This window comes from Parus major, chromosome Z (assembly GCF_001522545.3).
Source record: "Parus major isolate Abel chromosome Z, Parus_major1.1, whole genome shotgun sequence".
NCBI lineage: Eukaryota > Metazoa > Chordata > Aves > Passeriformes > Paridae > Parus > Parus major.
In genome coordinates, this window is record NC_031799.1 from 10,176,361 (window position 1) to 10,194,825 (window position 18,465).

The 18,465-nt window shown below is 44.0% G+C and overlaps 1 protein-coding gene across 1 annotated transcript in view; it reads right to left on the bottom strand.

Annotated features, from left to right (window-relative positions):
- ADAMTS12 (ADAM metallopeptidase with thrombospondin type 1 motif 12) overlaps positions 1-18,153 on the bottom strand; it is a 148,506-nt gene extending 130,353 nt beyond the window's left edge. Inside the window, exons 1-3 of the mRNA XM_033520470.1 lie at positions 18,037-18,153; positions 17,283-17,295; positions 16,334-16,695 (exon numbers count right to left, since the gene is read on the bottom strand). Of these exons, the coding sequence (XP_033376361.1) occupies positions 16,334-16,695; positions 17,283-17,295; positions 18,037-18,153 (492 nt within the window). The remainder of the gene's footprint in view (positions 1-16,333; positions 16,696-17,282; positions 17,296-18,036) is intronic.
- Positions 18,154-18,465: the final 312 nt, after the last annotated feature.

Sequence of the window (18,465 nt, forward strand, 5' to 3'; positions counted from 1 at the left end):
TTTCAAACTAAATCACTAAACACTTAAATTCTGCTGCAATTGACAAAAGAGTTGAAAGTCCATTGTTAAGCACTGGATTCTTGAAAAAAAAAAAAAATCACAATTTTTTTGGCCACTGGCTGGTAACAAGCAATACATACAACAGGACAAAAGCCTTCTCAGCACACCAAACAGATCTGAACCCAAGAGCTTTAGCTTCACTGAAGCTGTTCTGCAGTGACAGAGCAATATGTATGTATACAGATTTGCATGTGTGTGTCTGATGTTTATGTAAATAAAACCAAGTTGTGATGTGCCCTAACACTCTACAGAGACTGCAGCTGCTCCTCTCTGACAAAGAGAATTGAAAAGGCCACAATGAAAATGGAGTAAAGAAAAAAAATCATTCTATGAACAGCAGAACTCTCAAAGCCTTGTTTCCCCACAGATTTGCTTTTCACATGTGCTCCATTTTCCCAGTCAAAGAAATTTCCTCCAATGTCTCCTGAACTCTCAGTGCTCCTCACCATCAGCAGGGACATGGGTAGCGCTGCACCTCACTCAGTAACAACTTACAGCTGTGCTGACCCACTGGCCAAGCTGAGCATGCATATCCACCATTTCAACAAACAAAAGTTCCCACATTTACCCACAAAATTCTTAAGAACTTAATGGCTTTGATACCTCCATTTCTCTTTCAGAGAATGAGCCCAAAATTTCCAAAGATAATAGAAGATATTAAAAGAAATGAAGAACAGACCATTTTACAAACTTTATGTTATTAAGAATCAAAGCAAAACAGATCCTACACATATTTTTCACTTCTGCATCCTGAACCTGAAGTCACAATCTCACAAGTTTCTCTCAGTAAATATAAACATTTTATTAAAAAAACACCAAAGTAATGAATTTACTGACATAGTAGATTGATTACAAAAACTCATGGAAACTGGAAATATGATTTACAGCTCTGCACATGAACATTATTCCTAAATCATAACCAAATACATAGATACATTTCAAACAAGAGATTAAGATTGCTTAAAACTACTTTATAAGAGTCTTTCTTTCTTTCATATTCTCAAAAAAAAATCATTATCTTAAAGAAGTATTCTAAATCTGGGTACTCCATCCAAACCTGGTCATAAAGACTAATCCTTATTTTAACCTACTGCATCAATGACTCCTCCACTGTAATATAACCACAATGTTATAAAAGCTCCAGTCAGACCCAGCTTCTGGTCTCACACCTTCATATTTATAACAGGTGATAGGGTCAAAAGCAGGAGCTAGATTCTCATGTATTGAGACCACTGATGAGAGTCGTTTGACCTGTCAATTAGAGTATTTTTGCAGACAAAAGACTGGGGGAAAGGAGCTGGCAGATGGATAGTTGAAGCTCAAACACAAAGAAAAGGGATGGATATTAAGGTACTGCAGCAAATACTAAAGAAAGTTTGAATGATTGGGGGATGGGGGTAGACCACCACAGACCACCACAAACCCTACCTTTGGATTATCTTCAAAAAGAAAAACAAATCTATGCAATGCAACCACATAACAGAACCATACATAACACAACTGTAAGTCAGCCAAGAATACCCAGATATTTATTACTATAATGGAGAAATAAGGCAAACCAAGCACAACAAAGAACAGATGGATAGCAAAAACTGCATTTATTTTCAGGGCATATTTTTCTACTTGCAGTATTTTCCATACTACTGCATGTGAGAAGAGATGTACAGGACCTCCATAACCAGGTTAGCTGGCAGGTCTTTCCTTCTTTAAGATTGCCAGAACAAGCCAAATTGCAATAATCAGACTGTGGAAGCTCCATAGTATCCAGCCACAGAGCAATTCCCATGCCTGACAAAAAGGCTGGCAGCTTAACTTCACTCCTGCCACTCTCCAAACACCACATTCCTACATGTTGGTTCCACCAGATTATCCCTTGACACACAAACCACGAGGCTGCGGTGGAGACGCCACTGACACCTAAGTAAGAAGACACAACTGGCAGACAGGCAGATACAGCCATACTTCCAAACACAAGCAGAACCATCCAGTACCATCCCTCAGTGGAAAGAAAAAGAAACAGGCAAGAGACTGTCACAGAGTAAGAAGAAGAGATGTGAGAAGAGCAGGAGACTGCTGCAGAACTTCTCGTTTTGTCTCCCAGAAGCCTTGTTCACAGAGTGGAGTTTGTGTATCTCAGGAAGCACTACTTCTACTACACAGAAGACATTCCAATTCAACTCTTAAAACTAAAACATCCATCTAAACAGCACATGTTCTCAAATGTGTTCTGGGGATGTCCAGTCACAGGTCAGCGATCAGCGCTGAGTCCAGTTTCAGCAAGTGAGGAAACATGCCCCTTTTCCTTAACTGTCTTTCTCATTGCCACATGTTTTGCCACTTTTAATAATCAAAAGACAGTTCCATTGGAAGAGGAACAATTCTACTAGCTGCATGTGTACTACAAGGGAATAAAAAGACAGGGATATTTTTCTGGGCCTTTGGAGTGAATTATGTATACTTTACCTTTGCTAAACCCTGGTAACAACCTTTAACAACAGACTAACGGTCAGTAATCAAACAAGCTCAAATGCTGGGAGATAGAGAAGAAGATAAAAGCATGTATTAAAAGCTTATCAAGACATTTTATTCTTCCATTACTTTAGAACAAATATTATAAAACTGTTTTAAAAATTCTTTTATTCCTAAACTTCATCTAAGGAAAACACCAAGTCCAATATGTTGAAGGATGTTTTTTTTATAGGAGAGGAAAGTCCAAACAGCAGTATTAGACCACTGTCATAGGCCCCACTATTACTAAAATACTGTTATGATACCTGCACAGAACTGTTCAACTTCAGACAGATTGTAAAACAGCAACACGTGAGTCAACATAAAAAAAAAATCTCAAAATCATCTCACACTAATTAGAAAAGTTTATTGGCATGTTGCAGGAGAACAGAGATCATGCTGAATTCCCTCAAACTGATGCAAGTCTGCAAAAGATAAAATGCTGCTGGTAGATTTTAGCTACACTGAGGAGAGAGGTGGAACTGTATGAGTACTGGAGCTCATTCTGGGCTTCATACAAAGGTGATATCCTGCAAGAAAGAGAACAGTTACATTCAAGCAGAATTCAGCCAACATTCCACTTCAGCTTGTCACAGGTGTCAGGATAGACAAATATGTGTCCAGAGAAGTCCCACTTGGAGCATCTCCTACCAGCTGCTACACAAACAGTCAGTCACACAGCCTCCAATTAAAGGTCCACAAAGGACTGCCCTGACTGTAGCTCAGCACAGACGGAAGAATGAAGTGGGGGGGGAAACTTTTAAAAAATATTTTCAAAGGCACCCAGCACTTAAAAGCACTTAAAAACAGCAATGCCCACCAGAACAGAGGCAACCCTCTGACTAGCTGGAGACAGCCAATGCAGAATCTGCCCACAGGTCCTGTAGGGCCAGGAGCATACCAGATACTCATGCACAGATTTCCACACCAATGCCCTTCCACTCTCCTCCCTTTTCCATGCTAAAGCTTGCACTGCCTTTGAAGATAATGCATCCCCCAACAAGCAACTGTTGATTGACAGCTCTTCTCTGTAAACTAGTGTCAAGGAAACAAAGCCTTAATGATGCTCTGTCATCTAAGAATACCATAAACAATGTCTGTGTTACTGACAGATAAAAGAGAGCCTTGTTCCTAATGAAGAGGATAGACTATCAGAGGAAAACTCACTTCTCAGCTCCGTAGGACTCAGTTCATATAAGCCTGGGGTATTCATTCAACTTCACTGGGCTTTGCTTGCTCCCAGCCCTACTGCGAGGACAAGCTGACACCACTGCTCCAACACAAGGAATTCTCAGGACTAGCAAACAAATGACAATTAAGGCATTGGTACTGGGAAAGTTCATTGTAGCCTTCTGTGGAAAGGCACTGGAAAACTCAAAGCATTATTAGAAGAGTGTCCTAAATAGTCTGCCAAGACAGCCAATTCAAACATTATTTTCAAAGATATAAAAATTAACTATTTTCTCCCTTTACTTCATCTTGGAAATGTTCCTGTATCTAAGTGATTCCATGTCTACTCCCCTTCCAAGTGCCACAGTTTGATGCTTCTTGTGTTCTAGTAGTGATTTCCCCTCTGGGATTCCGCATCCAAGTGTGACCCAAAATAAACAGTGAGGTCTGTCCCACTCTTCCCATGTTAACACATGCATTATTCAAAAAGGCTCAGAATTGCAAAACATTAGAAACAACTGACCCACAGAACAAAAGATAGAGATTACAGCATCATGTTCTTCAGCCTGCTAAGAAGGTCATGATCTATTGAGCTCAAAAGGAAAACTAAGATTTCACAAGGTGTAAGAACGAAATGCATTTGGAAATTACATCTTATTTCCTCCAGATCTCTGCTAATTATCTGCTGTATCCTCCTGTCCAACTCTGACCAAATTCCTTTATGAATCATTTTTTCCCATGTATACTCCTGAAAACAGAGACACAGTTACATTTTTTTAAAAAAGAACACCACACAATGACTCTGTCACCCATTCTTATATCTCACACCTATCACTCTGTTACTTCCCTTGCAGGCCATTTTAGGAACATAAAAAATACATCAGCAATGCCTGTGTAATGCCAAGGAAAGTAGGAATACATTTTAAAGTGAAAATTAAAGGGAGATGAAAACACAGTTCCAGATTTTCTATGTTTTCAGTGCAGTATGTGAGTGATTCTTATGACAAACACAAACCTACAGCACACATCTTTGTTTGGTTCAATATTGCTATTGTCCTGGAAATTAAGAAACTGTCAAATACAAACCAAACAGAAGAAATGAGAAGCAGTCATTCCAGAAAGAAGACTAGAACTAGGATTCCCCCTCCACAGGCATCTCTAGGATTTTATTTTGCTCCAATTCAGGACACCATTTGTAAAATGGGGGCAGATATATTCTTAAGCAATTGACTTGAGCAACATTACAAAATAATAATGTAAGCATTTGACACTAAAAATGACAATCAAAAGGATATTCCATAAAACATATTTATTTAATCAAATCAGTATTTTTCAGCATTGTATTTTTGTTTACCAACTCCAATAACTAAGAAAGCAAAAAATTTGAAGTTTAGGGGTCACAGAGTTTCCTACCATTCATTACCATCGTAAATTGGTGCTTCACTGAGCTTATTAAAAAATGCCTCAGCAACAAAAGCACAGTAGGTGACATTTGATGATGAACCTGAAGACAAAACAGCATCAGGGAAGGAGCATCACTAACATTCCTGCTCCCAGAATTTGAAAGCTAAGACACTGGTTTTCACCAGCCCTTGGGTTATGAGGCTTGAGCATATCAGCACAGTTTTATGACAGTAAACAAGCTATCCATTTCTCCTCATGTCATAGGTTACTTTAGTATCTAAAATAAATACCTCTAATTCCATGGTGTTTACTTATTCTAAGTTCTCCTTTATTCTCCTCCACTCCTTCACAACAGTGAATGGAAAAAAAATATTTTCAATAGAAAAGCACAATTCATCCCAGAAAGAAAAAAGAAGACAGCAAAAAACTTAATGCTGAAGAGCAAATAAATTGGGACCACCAGGATGAAAACAAATCAACACTACAGCTCAGAAATGTGGAGACAACCACAAAAAAAAAGTTCCAGAAATGTTAGGTTTTTATTATGAAAATCAGATTTCATTTCTCATAGCTGACAAAATTATTCATCAATAGATGTCTTCATATGACACTAGATCTTTTGGAAAACTTTCAGGGCAAAGGCAAGCTAAATCACCTTTCCCCAGCCTGTGGCAACCAGGGAAATCAAGATACTGACTCAACTCTTACTGAAGCCTCTTCAGAGCACCAACTTCCAGACTTCAAAAATCATCACATCAAAATTATCATGTTCTTACCCAGAGGCAAAACTCATTTATTCAATCTGAATTAATTTATGATTATATATTTTCAAAGTTTCATTTTGGGGCAGGATGGGAAACACAAAATCACAAGAATGATTTTTCTGATACAAGTGTTTTCTCAAAACCTTCAAGTGAAAATAAAAGTAAAATGTGGTGTTGCACTAAGCTAGTTGTTATGTTTGCACTAAAGCTTGCACTAAAGCTGCAAACTCCCTGTTGCCCCCCTGCCCAGGTCTGTGGTGTGCTGGATCCTTCACCTTGCCCCCCCTCTTGGCTGTAGCCTGCTTTCCTCCTCCCCTTTTCCCCCAGTTTAAAAGTCCCCGCAGTTTCTCCCTCAGTCTCTTTTTTTCCCTGGGGTTCATTCTGAGAATAAACTGGGACAGTATCCTGGAATGAAGAGCCTCCTTTGTCTTTTACCTTTGTCCATCATCAAACCTCCTCCCCCCAGTACACAAGGAGCTAGCTGAGTGACCCCTGGGGCTGGGAGAAGAGGATTGCGACAGCTGGCGCCCAACGTGGGGCTTTCCAGGAGAATGGAAGACCCCACGCAGCAGCCGGAAATTCATGTGTGGATTGTACAAGCATTGGATCGTCAGTCACTCGCAGCAGCAAGTTGCTTTTTATGCAGCTACGCGTATGAGGGTAGAATCAGCAGCTTTTCCTAAGCCTTGGAAAGTTAGTTCCAGGATAAAGCCTTCCTACACAGCCCTGAGCCAGCTGACATCCCTGTCACTGGAAGGGGTGAGTGTGTTCACTGCCAGCAATGCAGTGTGGCAAAAAAGCTGCATGTTTGTGGCTCTGGTGCATGCAGGAACTGCAGTTTTTCAGTCTGCAGCACGGCAAGAGCACACGGGCAGGCACGAGCGCACGGCAAGCTTGTGGGAGGGTGAGGGGCATCAGTGGCTCTGGTTACATGGGTTTTGGTGATTCAGCTTTGCATGGCAGTGGGGGAGCAGCACTGTTCCCAAGTGGCTGCCAGCTGAGTTTTAAAAGAAAAAAAAAAAATAAAACATGTTTTTTCTGCCAGGCAGGTTTGCTTCTTACGGGGGAAGAACCGTGAAAAAGCGTCCCAGAGCTAGCTGTGAAGTTTTTGCTGTAAAGGAAGGTAGATTGCTATGCAGATAGCTTTTAACATCAGGATGGACTTACAGCTCTCTGTGCAAGAAAGGAGATTGTTTTCCCAAGTTCATTAAAATGTAGGTGGTGGAAATGTTAAAATTTCTAGAACTCGGTTGAACAGCTTGTTCGCTGGCTGTCTCTCCAGTTTCCCCAGTTCACCCTGCAAGATGTGGATTCTGTCTCTTCCTGAGACAGGATCGGAAACTTATCAACTCTTAAAGTAGAACAGGGAGACAAAGTTGCTTCTAACTTTCTTCCGTTATTTCTTTTAATTCAGAAAGAACTGGTTAAAAGGGATGTGAAGAGACAGTCACAGCAGATTCCCTCCCCCTTCTCCCAAACCCTCTGCCCCTGAGCTGAAGGGGACACATGAAGCAGCCTGAGAAATGCAGGACAACCACCTCAGCTGCTGCTGTCCTGGCTCCCTGCCTCCCATTCAGCACCCTGTCTTTGGTGGCTGTGCACAGACTGGCAGAGATCTTTCCCTGCTTTCCTTGAACCTGGTGGTTACTCCTCAGTTAAAACATTCTTGTTAGCTTTAAATGTGGTAACTCCTCCATCCCCACATGGTCGAAGATGGCCACATGGTGTAACCTCCATCTTACCCTCCTTCTCCTTCCCACAACCCCTTTTACCCACCTGTCCCCGTCCACAACCCCCTCCTTCCCTCGGACATCCCTCCCCCCTCCACCATGTTCCCACTCTGCATGACATCACCCTTAGCCCTGCCCCCAAGTGCTGCAACCCTGGTTCCCACGACCCCCCACCCTGATCCCATGGTGGGCAGGGGTGTGGGTCCGTCCCCTGTTCCCACAGTGGGGAGGGAGGGTATCCCCACCCTGTTCCCATAGTAGCAGGGTTGGGGGGTGAATCCCTGCCCGGCTCCCATGGCAGTAGAGCTGGGTCCCTCCCCAGACCTGGTGAGGGACAGGACAGCCCGGCACCCTTGGGGATGGGGGGGTTGAGCCCCTGCCCAGTACCCGTGGAGGGCGGGGGGGGGGGGGAGGGGGGGTCCAGGGGGTGAAGCCCCTGGGGATCAAGAAGAAGAAGAAGCTGTACCCTCAGCTGCTCCTGTCATATATATTGGTAAATGGTTTCTCTTACCAAAACATAAAAGAAATCTGTAAAGCCCAAAGGGAGTTTTGCAGAAATAGTGAGATCTTTAAGGGAATGGTGAGAGCTACTTTAACATCTAATTAATTAGTTCTGGACGATCTCTGAGATCTCTTCTGGTGTCTCCTAACCCCTTGAGTTTATCTTTGGGAAAGCATGTGGAAGACATCTTTAAAAGGGCTCATGGTTGAACTCATGCAAAGCACCCAGGATGCAAAAGATGCGGATGATAATGAGATCACATATGAACATCTATGCGGCAAAGGGGTGTGGGCTAAACCCGAGGACCAAGCTCGGGTGTTAACAAAATCCATTTTAGCTAAGATCTATGGCGTGGCAGAAAAGGTTTCTAACCAATTACCAATGATTGAAACCCAGGACAGCTACGTTAATGTTAAACAGTATCCCTCAGAAAGTTTTTTGCAGTTTGTCCACCAGCTTGGCGCACAAATAGAGAGGCAATTAAGAGGACCAGTGGCATAGGCAGAGCTGATTAGGGAGATGGCTCAGAGGAATGTCAATGAAACCTGCTGCAGGGTGATCCTGGGACTGCCCATTGATCCTCCCCCCACTATAGCGCAGATGGCAGAAGCGTGTACCAAGAAAGCAGAGCTGTGGGGTGCACAAGACAGAAAACTGGGACTGGCAAACCCAAAGACTGCAGCAGTGGTAACACCAGGAATGAAGAAGCCACAGATGTCATCAGAACAGCTCCAACACATCATCTGCTTCCAGTGCAAAAGGCCAGGACACTTTACCAAAGACTGTCCTCAAAGCCAAAACCAAAAGAATACCAAAAGGAAGCGGCAACCAATCAACAAAAAAAAAACTGGGAATAGAGCGCAGTCCCACCCAGTGCAATGATATAAATGTAGCAGGCCCCAATGTGGGAAAAGCCTCTCTTGTAACAAAAAATGGGGAGGAAGGGAAGTGGAGTGTGGGACTGTGGAAAAATAATCTTGGGGAACTTGTGTCTAACAAGGTTTGGCAGCCTCACAAGCCTCACAAGTGATCAAACTGCCAAAGCTTTTCTTTTCAGATCTACTCAGTGGACAGTCATTGGAGTGGACCTGCCAGACAATTCATGAGATATGGCAGGACTGGACAGTGAGTATTTTGTTACTGGGGACACAGCACACACACCCATGGAAATAGAGGTGGCTCCCATGACAATCAAGGGAGATTTAACACACCTCACTCTTCTGGTGCATTGCCCTCAGCCACCCTTCCATTTTGCCAAGGGCAATTCATCACCCATATAATATTCCTATTCCAGCACAGGTCCCAGTAGATGAAAAAGCACCTGGCGTCTACTGGGCAGAAGTGACTGGTGAGGACAAACCCATCATGGGATGCAACCTAACCCATGAATCAGATCATCTCCATGTGGAAGGCTTGACTGACACAGGGGCAGATGTGACGATCACACCTGAAAGGGTGTGGCCGTCACACTGGGACTTGCAACCCGTGGCTGGCAAAATCCAAGGTGTAGGAGGAGTAAAACTGGAAAAAGTCTCTAAGAGCATCGTTCAAATTGAGGGGTCGGATGGAAAATTGGCCAGTGTTAGTCCGTTTGTTACTGTCTACAAGTGCCCCCCGTGGGGAAGAGACACTATGTCCCAGTGGAGAGTCAAATTAGTTATCCTTGAGACTCCCCAGGATTTTTAGAAGCAGGCAATGTGGAGCACCCTACCCAAAAGTTAACATGGCTGGATGACAATCCAGTCTTGGTAAGTCAGTGGCCACTTAGTAAGGATAAGCTCAAGGCGCTCGAAGAGCTCATGGAGGGACAATTGACCGAAGGCCACACAGAGGAAACAACCTTGGAAATCCCCGGTCTTTGTAATAAAGACATCAGGGAAGGATAAGTAGCACATCCTTCAGGATCTGAGGGAGATAAACAAAGTAACTGAGGACATAGGGTCACTCCAACCTGGGATGCTCTCCCCAACAACGCTCCCACAAAATTGGCAACTAGTGGTCCTAGACATGTTTCTTCCAAATTCCCCTACAACCAGCAGATGAGCCTCAGTTTGCTTTCTCGGTTCCTACAATCAACCAGAAGGCCCCAGTGAAACGGTACCACTGGAAAGTTTTGCCTCAGGGAATGAAGTGCATCCTCCATCTGCCAGTAATATGTGGCTTCATTGCTGTCCCCAGTGCACGCCAAAAAAAAGGGAAGCCATCATCCTACACTACATGGATGATGTGTTCATGTGCACCCCCGACGACACTATACTCCAACACACACTTGACGTAGTGGTTAAAGTTTTAACCTCTGCTGGATTCCAAATGCAGGAAGCCAAAGTTCAAAGGATGCCACTTTGGAAGTACCTGGGCTTGGAGATCACTGCATGGACTGTTGTCCACAGAAACTGGAAACTGTTAGTGATCCTAAAACCCTAGCAGATCTCTATTCCCCATGCGGGTCTTTGAACTGGGTCAGACCCTGGCTGGGTCCTTGAAATGAGGACCTGGATCCCCTGCTCAATTTATTGAAGGGGGAGAGAGCTGCTTTCTCCCAGAGAGCTGATCCCAGAGGCAAAAACCACAGTTGAAAAAGGAAAAAGGGCTTTTTGCCCAAAAAGAGACAGGCTCATCGTTATAAGCGTGAGCTGCCTTTCAAATTCATTGTCCTGGAGAAACTACCACACTTACATGGGTTGATATTCCAATGGGTCGAAGGGCAGAGAGATTCACTCTTAACTGTAGAGTGGGTCTTCCTCTCCCACCAATGATCCAAAACCATCATCAAGCCACAAGAGCTGATGGGTCAGCTGCTCTGAAAGGCCAGGGTGAGGCTGTGGGAACTGGCTGGTTGTGACTTTATGTGTATTCACATCCCAGTCAAACTTTCTGAGGAGGGAAAGCACTCTTCTGAGAAGCTGACCAAGATGTTTGAGCACCTGCTCTAGAGCTCTAGAGCAACACTAACCTCCACTTGGCTCTGGACAGCTACAGTGGACAAATATCAGTCCACACTCCATCACACAAGTTGTTTCATGAGGAATTCCACCTCATTCCTCGTGAGAAAAGGAGGTGTAGGCCGCTCAAAGTTCTTACAGTGTTCACTGATGCAACTGGGGAGTCCTACAAGTCAGTGATGACTTGGAGAGATCCTCAGACTCAGCACTGGGAAGCTCATTATTGAGTTTGTGGGGGGCGTCACCCCAGGTAGCCAAACTGCCTGCAGCCATGAGAGCCATTGAGAAGTTCTCAGAGCCAATCAACTTGGTCACCAACTCAGCCTACATGGTGGGGCTAGTGTCCAGGGCAGAGCAGGCAGTTCTCAAAGACATTGAGAACGAACATCTCTTTAGGTTGCTTTCAAAACTAATTTATTCAGTTTCAACTTGAGAGCATCCCTTCTATGAGATGCATGTGAGGTCACATACTGATTTGCCAGGCGAAATCACAGAAGGGAACTGCAAAGCTGATTCCCTTGACGCCCCAGCTGAATGGGTACGTCTTCCAGACGTCTTCCAGCAGGCTAAGCTGAGCTACCAGCAATACCATCAGATTGTGCCAGGACTGATCCATCAGTTCCAACTAACACGGAGTCAGGCTCAAGCCATTGTGGCCAGCTGTCCCAGTTGCCAGCTCCAGGCCATGCCATCGCTGGGTATCGGGGTTAACCCCCGAGGCCTTTGGAGCTGCGAAGTGTGGCAACAGACGTCACACACATTCCCAGTTTTGGTCGCCTTAAATATGTACATGTGAGCATTGACACATACTGAGGTGTGGTTTATGCCTCAGCCCACGCAGGGAAAAGGTTGTGCATGCCAAACAACACCTGACGCAGGCCTTTTCAGTGCTGGGGATCCCTAGGGAAATTAAAACTGACAATGGCCCGGCGTATAAAGGAGTTGCTAGAATTTGTCCAGCAGTGGGGGGTGGAACATAAGACTGGCATCCCCCACTCCCCCACAGGTCAAGCTGTGGTTGGGCATACCCACCAGATGCTGAAACAAGTCCTAGCCAGGCAAAGTAGTGGAACAGGGTGGATGTCTTCACAGCAAAAGCTCTGCAAAGCTATGTTTACCATCAATTTCCTGAACTGTTCATTTGATGAGTCCCCCAGTGGTTCGGCATTTTAACAGTGGTGATCAATTTAAGTTGACACAGCGTCCACCAGTCTTAATCAGGGACCCAGAAACCTGGCAGACCAAGGGGCCCTATGAACTTGTTACCCTGGGGGTGTGGCTATGTGTGTATGTCCACCCCTGAGGGCCCGCACTGGATACCCTAAAAGTGGGTAAAGCCTTTCGTTCCCAAAAACTCAGCTCCAGCAGAAAGGGATGAAAAACATGCAGCAGTCACTTCCAAAAGAAGATGCCGATGGAAAAAAGGAGAGGAAACCTTCCTGACACCCGGTTACTCACCGGCAGACACACACTAACTGTCAACATCCTTTAAAAACATTTGGTTTTTCCATTTAGAGAGAACCTACCTCCCACTCAACCTCATGATGAGCCCTATCCCAGTTGGTATCCTGTTCACGCTGAGCAGTCTGACAGCTGCATGGATTGTCCCTCAGCCATGACAGAACATCTGGGTGACCCTGGCACAGATGTTCCAGCAAGAAAATATATGCCTGTCCACTGCAGCAGCAAAGGACGCTATGTCCACCTGCCTGATAGGGATTCCACTGCAGGCTGGAGAATTTCCAGCCAGCTTTGACACTCCTATGCCTAACACAGGTCCCAAATTACACAGCATCTGACTATGTGAAAATCGTAGCTGGCGGGCTGTAATGATTAGGAACCCTGTAAAAGAATGGTTTTCAAAACTGCCCAAAGCAGATAAGGAACCCCAGGAATTAGAACTATTGGATTCCTCCCTGGCACCTTACTGTATTCACTTTACTTACAACTCATTATCTGACACTAGAGCCTTTAACAACATATTAAAATTTTGAGAAGAATTCACTGCAAAAAATAGTGTAATATTCTAAGTCATGTTAAAGCAGACAAACCATTACACTTACATCCAAAAAATCTCTCTAAGGGCTTGTTCCTAATTTGCAGAGATAGGGCATGGGCAGTTATTCCATCTCAGCTTTTAGGAGGGCCATGTACCATAGGGCGGTTGTCCCTGTTAGCACCCAACCAAACCCAAATTACCAAATGGGTTCAGAAAAACAATTTGACCAACAACGGTCATAAAAGAAACACTGACAGTTTGGACCCAAACCGTGATTCTGAAATTTGTCATTGGGACAAATCAAAAAGAATTGCTGCATCCATATTTCTTCCATGGGTCGCAGCTGCCAAAGCTCTAGGTGAGTTAGGACACCTAGAGAGCTGGGTAGTCAGACAGGCAAACTTAACATCCACCACCCTCAGCCCCCTCCTATAAGACAAGAAAATCAGCAGGCAAGCCACTCTTCAAAACTAAGCTGCCATAGACTTCCTCCTGCTGCTGCATGGACATGAATGCCAGGAATCTGAAGGATTTTGTTGCCTAAACCTAACCTGAAAAGCTCCCAACATCCACACAGCCCTTCCAGAGATGAAGAGTTTGACTGGACAAGTGAAGCAAGAATCCGAGGACTGGTTTAGTGAATTGTTCAAAGGCTGGGGACTCACAGGGTGATGGACTTCAACAGTTAAAACAATCCTGTTGTTTTTTGTTGTTTTGTTCCTAATAGTGTTGGCGTTCGGGATTATACACTGCTTGATTTTAAAAGCCCTTGGCAATTTAATCCCTGCCACCTCAGAGGTCAACCACATAGAACTAACAGATCAAGAAAAATCTAATGGGCCCACCAATCATGAGTGGTGGTCAAATTCATGTTCTGCATCAGAATCAGCCCAATGCCCTTCTTTTAACTTGATATAATTAAAACAAGGGAGAGATGTGGTGTTGCACTAAGCTAGTTGTTATGTTTGCACTGAAGTGGTCACCCCAGGACAATTGGTTTCTCCCTGCTGCCCCCCTCCCTGAGTCTGTGGTGTGTTGGATCCTTCCCCTTGCCCCTCCTCTTCAGTTTCACCCCATTGGCTGTTGCCTGCTTTCCCCCAGTTTAAAAGTCCCCACGGTTTCTCCCTCAGTCTGTTTTTTCCCTGGAGTTTGTTCCAAGAATAAACTGGGATGGTGTCCCGTAATGAAGAGCCTCCTTTGTCTTTTACCTTTGTCCATTGTTGTACCTCCTCCCTCCAATACACAAGGAGCTAGCTGAGTGACCCCTGGGGCTGGGACAATCAAAAAGTTTGTAACACAAATGAAAGGATAACTTTAAAGGATATTATCAAGCTGGATTTAAAATGCAAATTGAGGTTTTTTTAGTTCTTGTTGCAGACTAAATACTTCCAAAGACATAATGAATATCTAGCACCTCATTTTCAAGTTCTCATCCTAATGAAAAATAGCAAAGACATTCTAATAAAGCACAGGACAAAACAACCAAGGAAACTATTTGTATCATTATATCTCCATTTACTTACTGACCCTGTATGACCAAAACATGTTTCAGGGAAATTTTGATAAGTTGGTCCGCACTGGAAATGTAACTTAGAAAATAAAATCCCTGATTGTCATACCTGTGGGACTGAAACTTCTGGCCTCAAGCAATGGCTTGTTTCTCCAGGCAACATGCCAAAGGTTTTATCAGCACTTTTGTAAACTCCAGAGTTTCCTATTTCATATATACCAGCGCTGTCTTCATGTTGCTTCTCACACACTGCCAGAAGACTTTCCATAATTTTTGAAAGCTTCATACAGCATGGAACACACTTTGATACTGATCACAAGGGAAAGGTTACACTTTACTCACCGTGGTGTTCAGGCTCAGAAATTAGGCATCAGTACCCAGCCTGCTTTAGACTTGAGATGTGCTAGCCAAAAGGCATCAGTCCCCTGCTTCATAGGCTCTCAAACACCATCATTTGCCACTCCAGGATCAAGGCATGAGAGCATCATTTCATCATCACCTCTGCCTGCACACTCCACAAGCACTTTGGGTTCTGCCTTTCAAGAATCACATGTGCTGTTTTCACACCTCCCTACATCCCCTTCACACTTAGGCAGTTTGTTTCTTCTTCCCCTCCAGAAAGGCACACCCAGCCTCATGCTCTAGCACAAACAGGAACCTAAGCTGTTGTGTCCAGAGAAGCTACAGTTACCAGGAACCAGCATGGGACTCCAGCGAGACAGGCTTATGTTCATGGAATCATTTATTCAGCATGGGAACAAACTCAGATCCAGAGACAGAGAGCAGGATGATGGGTTTTGAGGGACAGAACCAGGGTAGAGTTCAGGGTCAGGGACCACTAGGAACACAGCAAGGGTGAAACCCCAGGGGCTCAAACCCAATCAGAACTCCTGGGCTGCCACTCCACGAGGGCTCTGGGGTGCGGCAACTCTTCCAGGGCTCACAGGGCCCAGGCCCCAAAGCAGAAGTTCAGAATTCACACAGCCGGGCTTTACAGCCACACCTCTCACTTTAACAATGCTTATCTGAAATTAAAGCTTTGCCTCCCTGAGGCACCTCACACTAAGCTATGGACATGATTAAAAACATCAAAGCATGGGGAAAAAATGGTTTCTATCTCCTTGTCTCAGTGTGAACTACAGGATACTGAGAAATGTTCAACTTCAAGCTTCAGCCTTAGGAGTGCTCTTTGACATGAGAGATGTGTAGCAGTGGTTGACACTTGAATTCAAAGCTCTGGCTAAGGTTGCATCTAACCTATCACTGATATCTGAAGCTGCAGTGCAGTTCATAAGGAAACAATTGCGTTTCCCTAGCTAACTATCCATGGCTGTGATTCACAGAGCAATTTCAGTGTACTTGAGCTACATTCCTTTTAGAGGAAAACAGAACAGAAGCTCCAGATGCATTGGAAAGGCAATCCAACTACTAATGGAATCAAAGCAATGACTCGATATTTGGCTGGCTTCAAGCTGTAGGACTGATAGAAACCTTCATTCCAGATCACAAAAAAAAACCAAAAAACCTAGCCAAAAGTAAATGCCAAGCTTTATGGGCCTCAGCATTACCTTTTGACTTCCTGAGTCTTCAAAAAAATCCAAACAACACCCATAGGATTAAACCTTTTTTTCTGAGTCAGGTATCAGACTGGGTCATCCAGTTTCTTAGCAGACATATTTGTACCAGCTCATTTCTAATGACACCAGAAATAGCCCATAACACCAGTAAAGGCTGCACCACTTACCAGGCCACTGCAAGTGCTGATTGCTGCTGTCCCACTGCCAGAGCCAGGCTGCCACACCGTGCCAAGGAAGTGGCAAGGAACTCCTGAGCGAGTTGAAATCTTCGCTTTGGTGTGGTTGCCACGTCTCCTTTCTACTATGTAGTTATGGGAAAGAAATCCCATGTGGACAGTCAAGTTAAAAAACAGATCCTTCTCCTCATGATTAATTTTGTAATATACCACATTTTCACTTTTTCCAAGATGTCTCTTCTTCCTTGGGCTTGAGATGTGATGGTGTAGATTAAAAGAAAGAAAATGCCCACTTGCATCTACTCTTGCTGGATGAACCACATGGTAATCTGGCACTGTCTTCACAAATTGCTCTGAGAGAAAGGGGAAAAAAAAATAAAAGAAACAAAACTAGAATGAGTGAGTCTGTTCAGATCTCACATAATTTAAAGGAAAAGTCAAAAGTGAGAGCAATTCACCCCAACATCCGATTGACACAAAGGGAGGCAGTGCACAAACTACCATGGAATACACTCCTCATTTGGGCTTTCTATTCTCCCATTGTAACACCCAGTTTAGAAACCAAACATTCTTCTTTTCAAACATTTTGTCACCACTCATACAAAAGACTGACTGTCACACACATCCCCCCTTCCCAATCCCACAAGGGCTGGGAACCATCCATGTCCTAGGTCTCCAGCACATGACTTATCTAGGAGTGTGATCTTCACACATTGAAAAAACTGAACACCTGAAATTGGACACAGAGCCTTGCAAACACACAAAGGTGAAGAGAACACAAATTGGCTTGATTATTTTTAGTAACAGCATCTCAGTAGCATAGGCTTTGGCAGCTGTTGCAGCTGCAGCTTCCAAATTTCAAAGAAGGATTTCAAGAGACTGAAGTAACTGTGCTCTTTTGTATCAGGAGTTCCAAGCAGGGTAGGATTGGAAATCTTACCACTTGTCAGAATCTAGAAGAGGAAGAGAGCATTACTGACATTGTCCCCTGCTACAACAGGGGAAGCATATATAAGAAGAAGATACAAAAGAAACACCACCTGTACCAAGTTTTATTTATTTTAAGTTACTGTGAAATGCAAAAACCCCATGCAAATAACACAAATCCATGTAAACTACAATCCATAAGAACTCATGCCCTAAGGGCCAGATCTGAGGAATTCTACCCAAGAAATGACAGTCTGAGTATTTTTAATTAAAAAGAAGTTATGATGACACACATTAATCCAGTTCTTCTTTACCCAGAGTTGCTCTTCATACCCAAAGTCCCAGCCACTTACACATGAAGTGACTACACCTCATTCATTAACTAAGCTGCTTAACAAAGCAATTAGGCTGTTCCAGCTGCTTCCAGGCTAGGTCTGGTTAGGCAATCCTTTTAGAAGCACTTCTCCCTCCACTGCCTGTTCCTTCAAAATCACAGAGGAAAAATCCTGCCTAAGCAGGCAGCTGTCTAGATTCATCCCCTTCTGGAAGGAACACATCTCAGCTGTCCTCATTAGTTTAAGATATGGCTGCTTGAGTTTCCTCAGGCCACGGACCCCTGAGACACGTGCACTGAAACCCTTCCAATTGAAATGAAAGCAAAACAAAACACACAAAACCCCCGGCCTCCCAGCATATACACAACTACATCAGAAATCTGGCCTAGTGTCAGAAGCACCTTTACTTCAAAAGCAAGCTTATTCACTCACACAACAGATTTCTTTGTAGAGAAGCCTTCCCACCAGCTTGCAGTGACTTGGAGCCTTTGCAGGACAAGCCACAGAAGTGGGGTTTTGGGCCTTCACAAAGCCAGGTCTTGGCAACATGGACACTAATGCCTACCACAGGTTCTGAGAGACATCTGCCCTTGTCCACGTTAGGGGACTGAGACATTGACACTCAGTGCACACCTTCATGCCTGCAGTTTGCACAGCCTGTGGACAGCACAAAAGATGCAAGATGCCTGATAATTCAGCAACTGAAGCTAAACCATGGTTCCCCCTACTCACACTCCACAGTGAAGCAGAAAAATAAAAAAATAAAAAAAAAAAAGGCAGGTGGAAGAGATGAGAAACACTCAAAAATAAAGCTTATTTGCAGATGTTAAATTGTGAGACTTCTGGGAAGTCCCACATCCC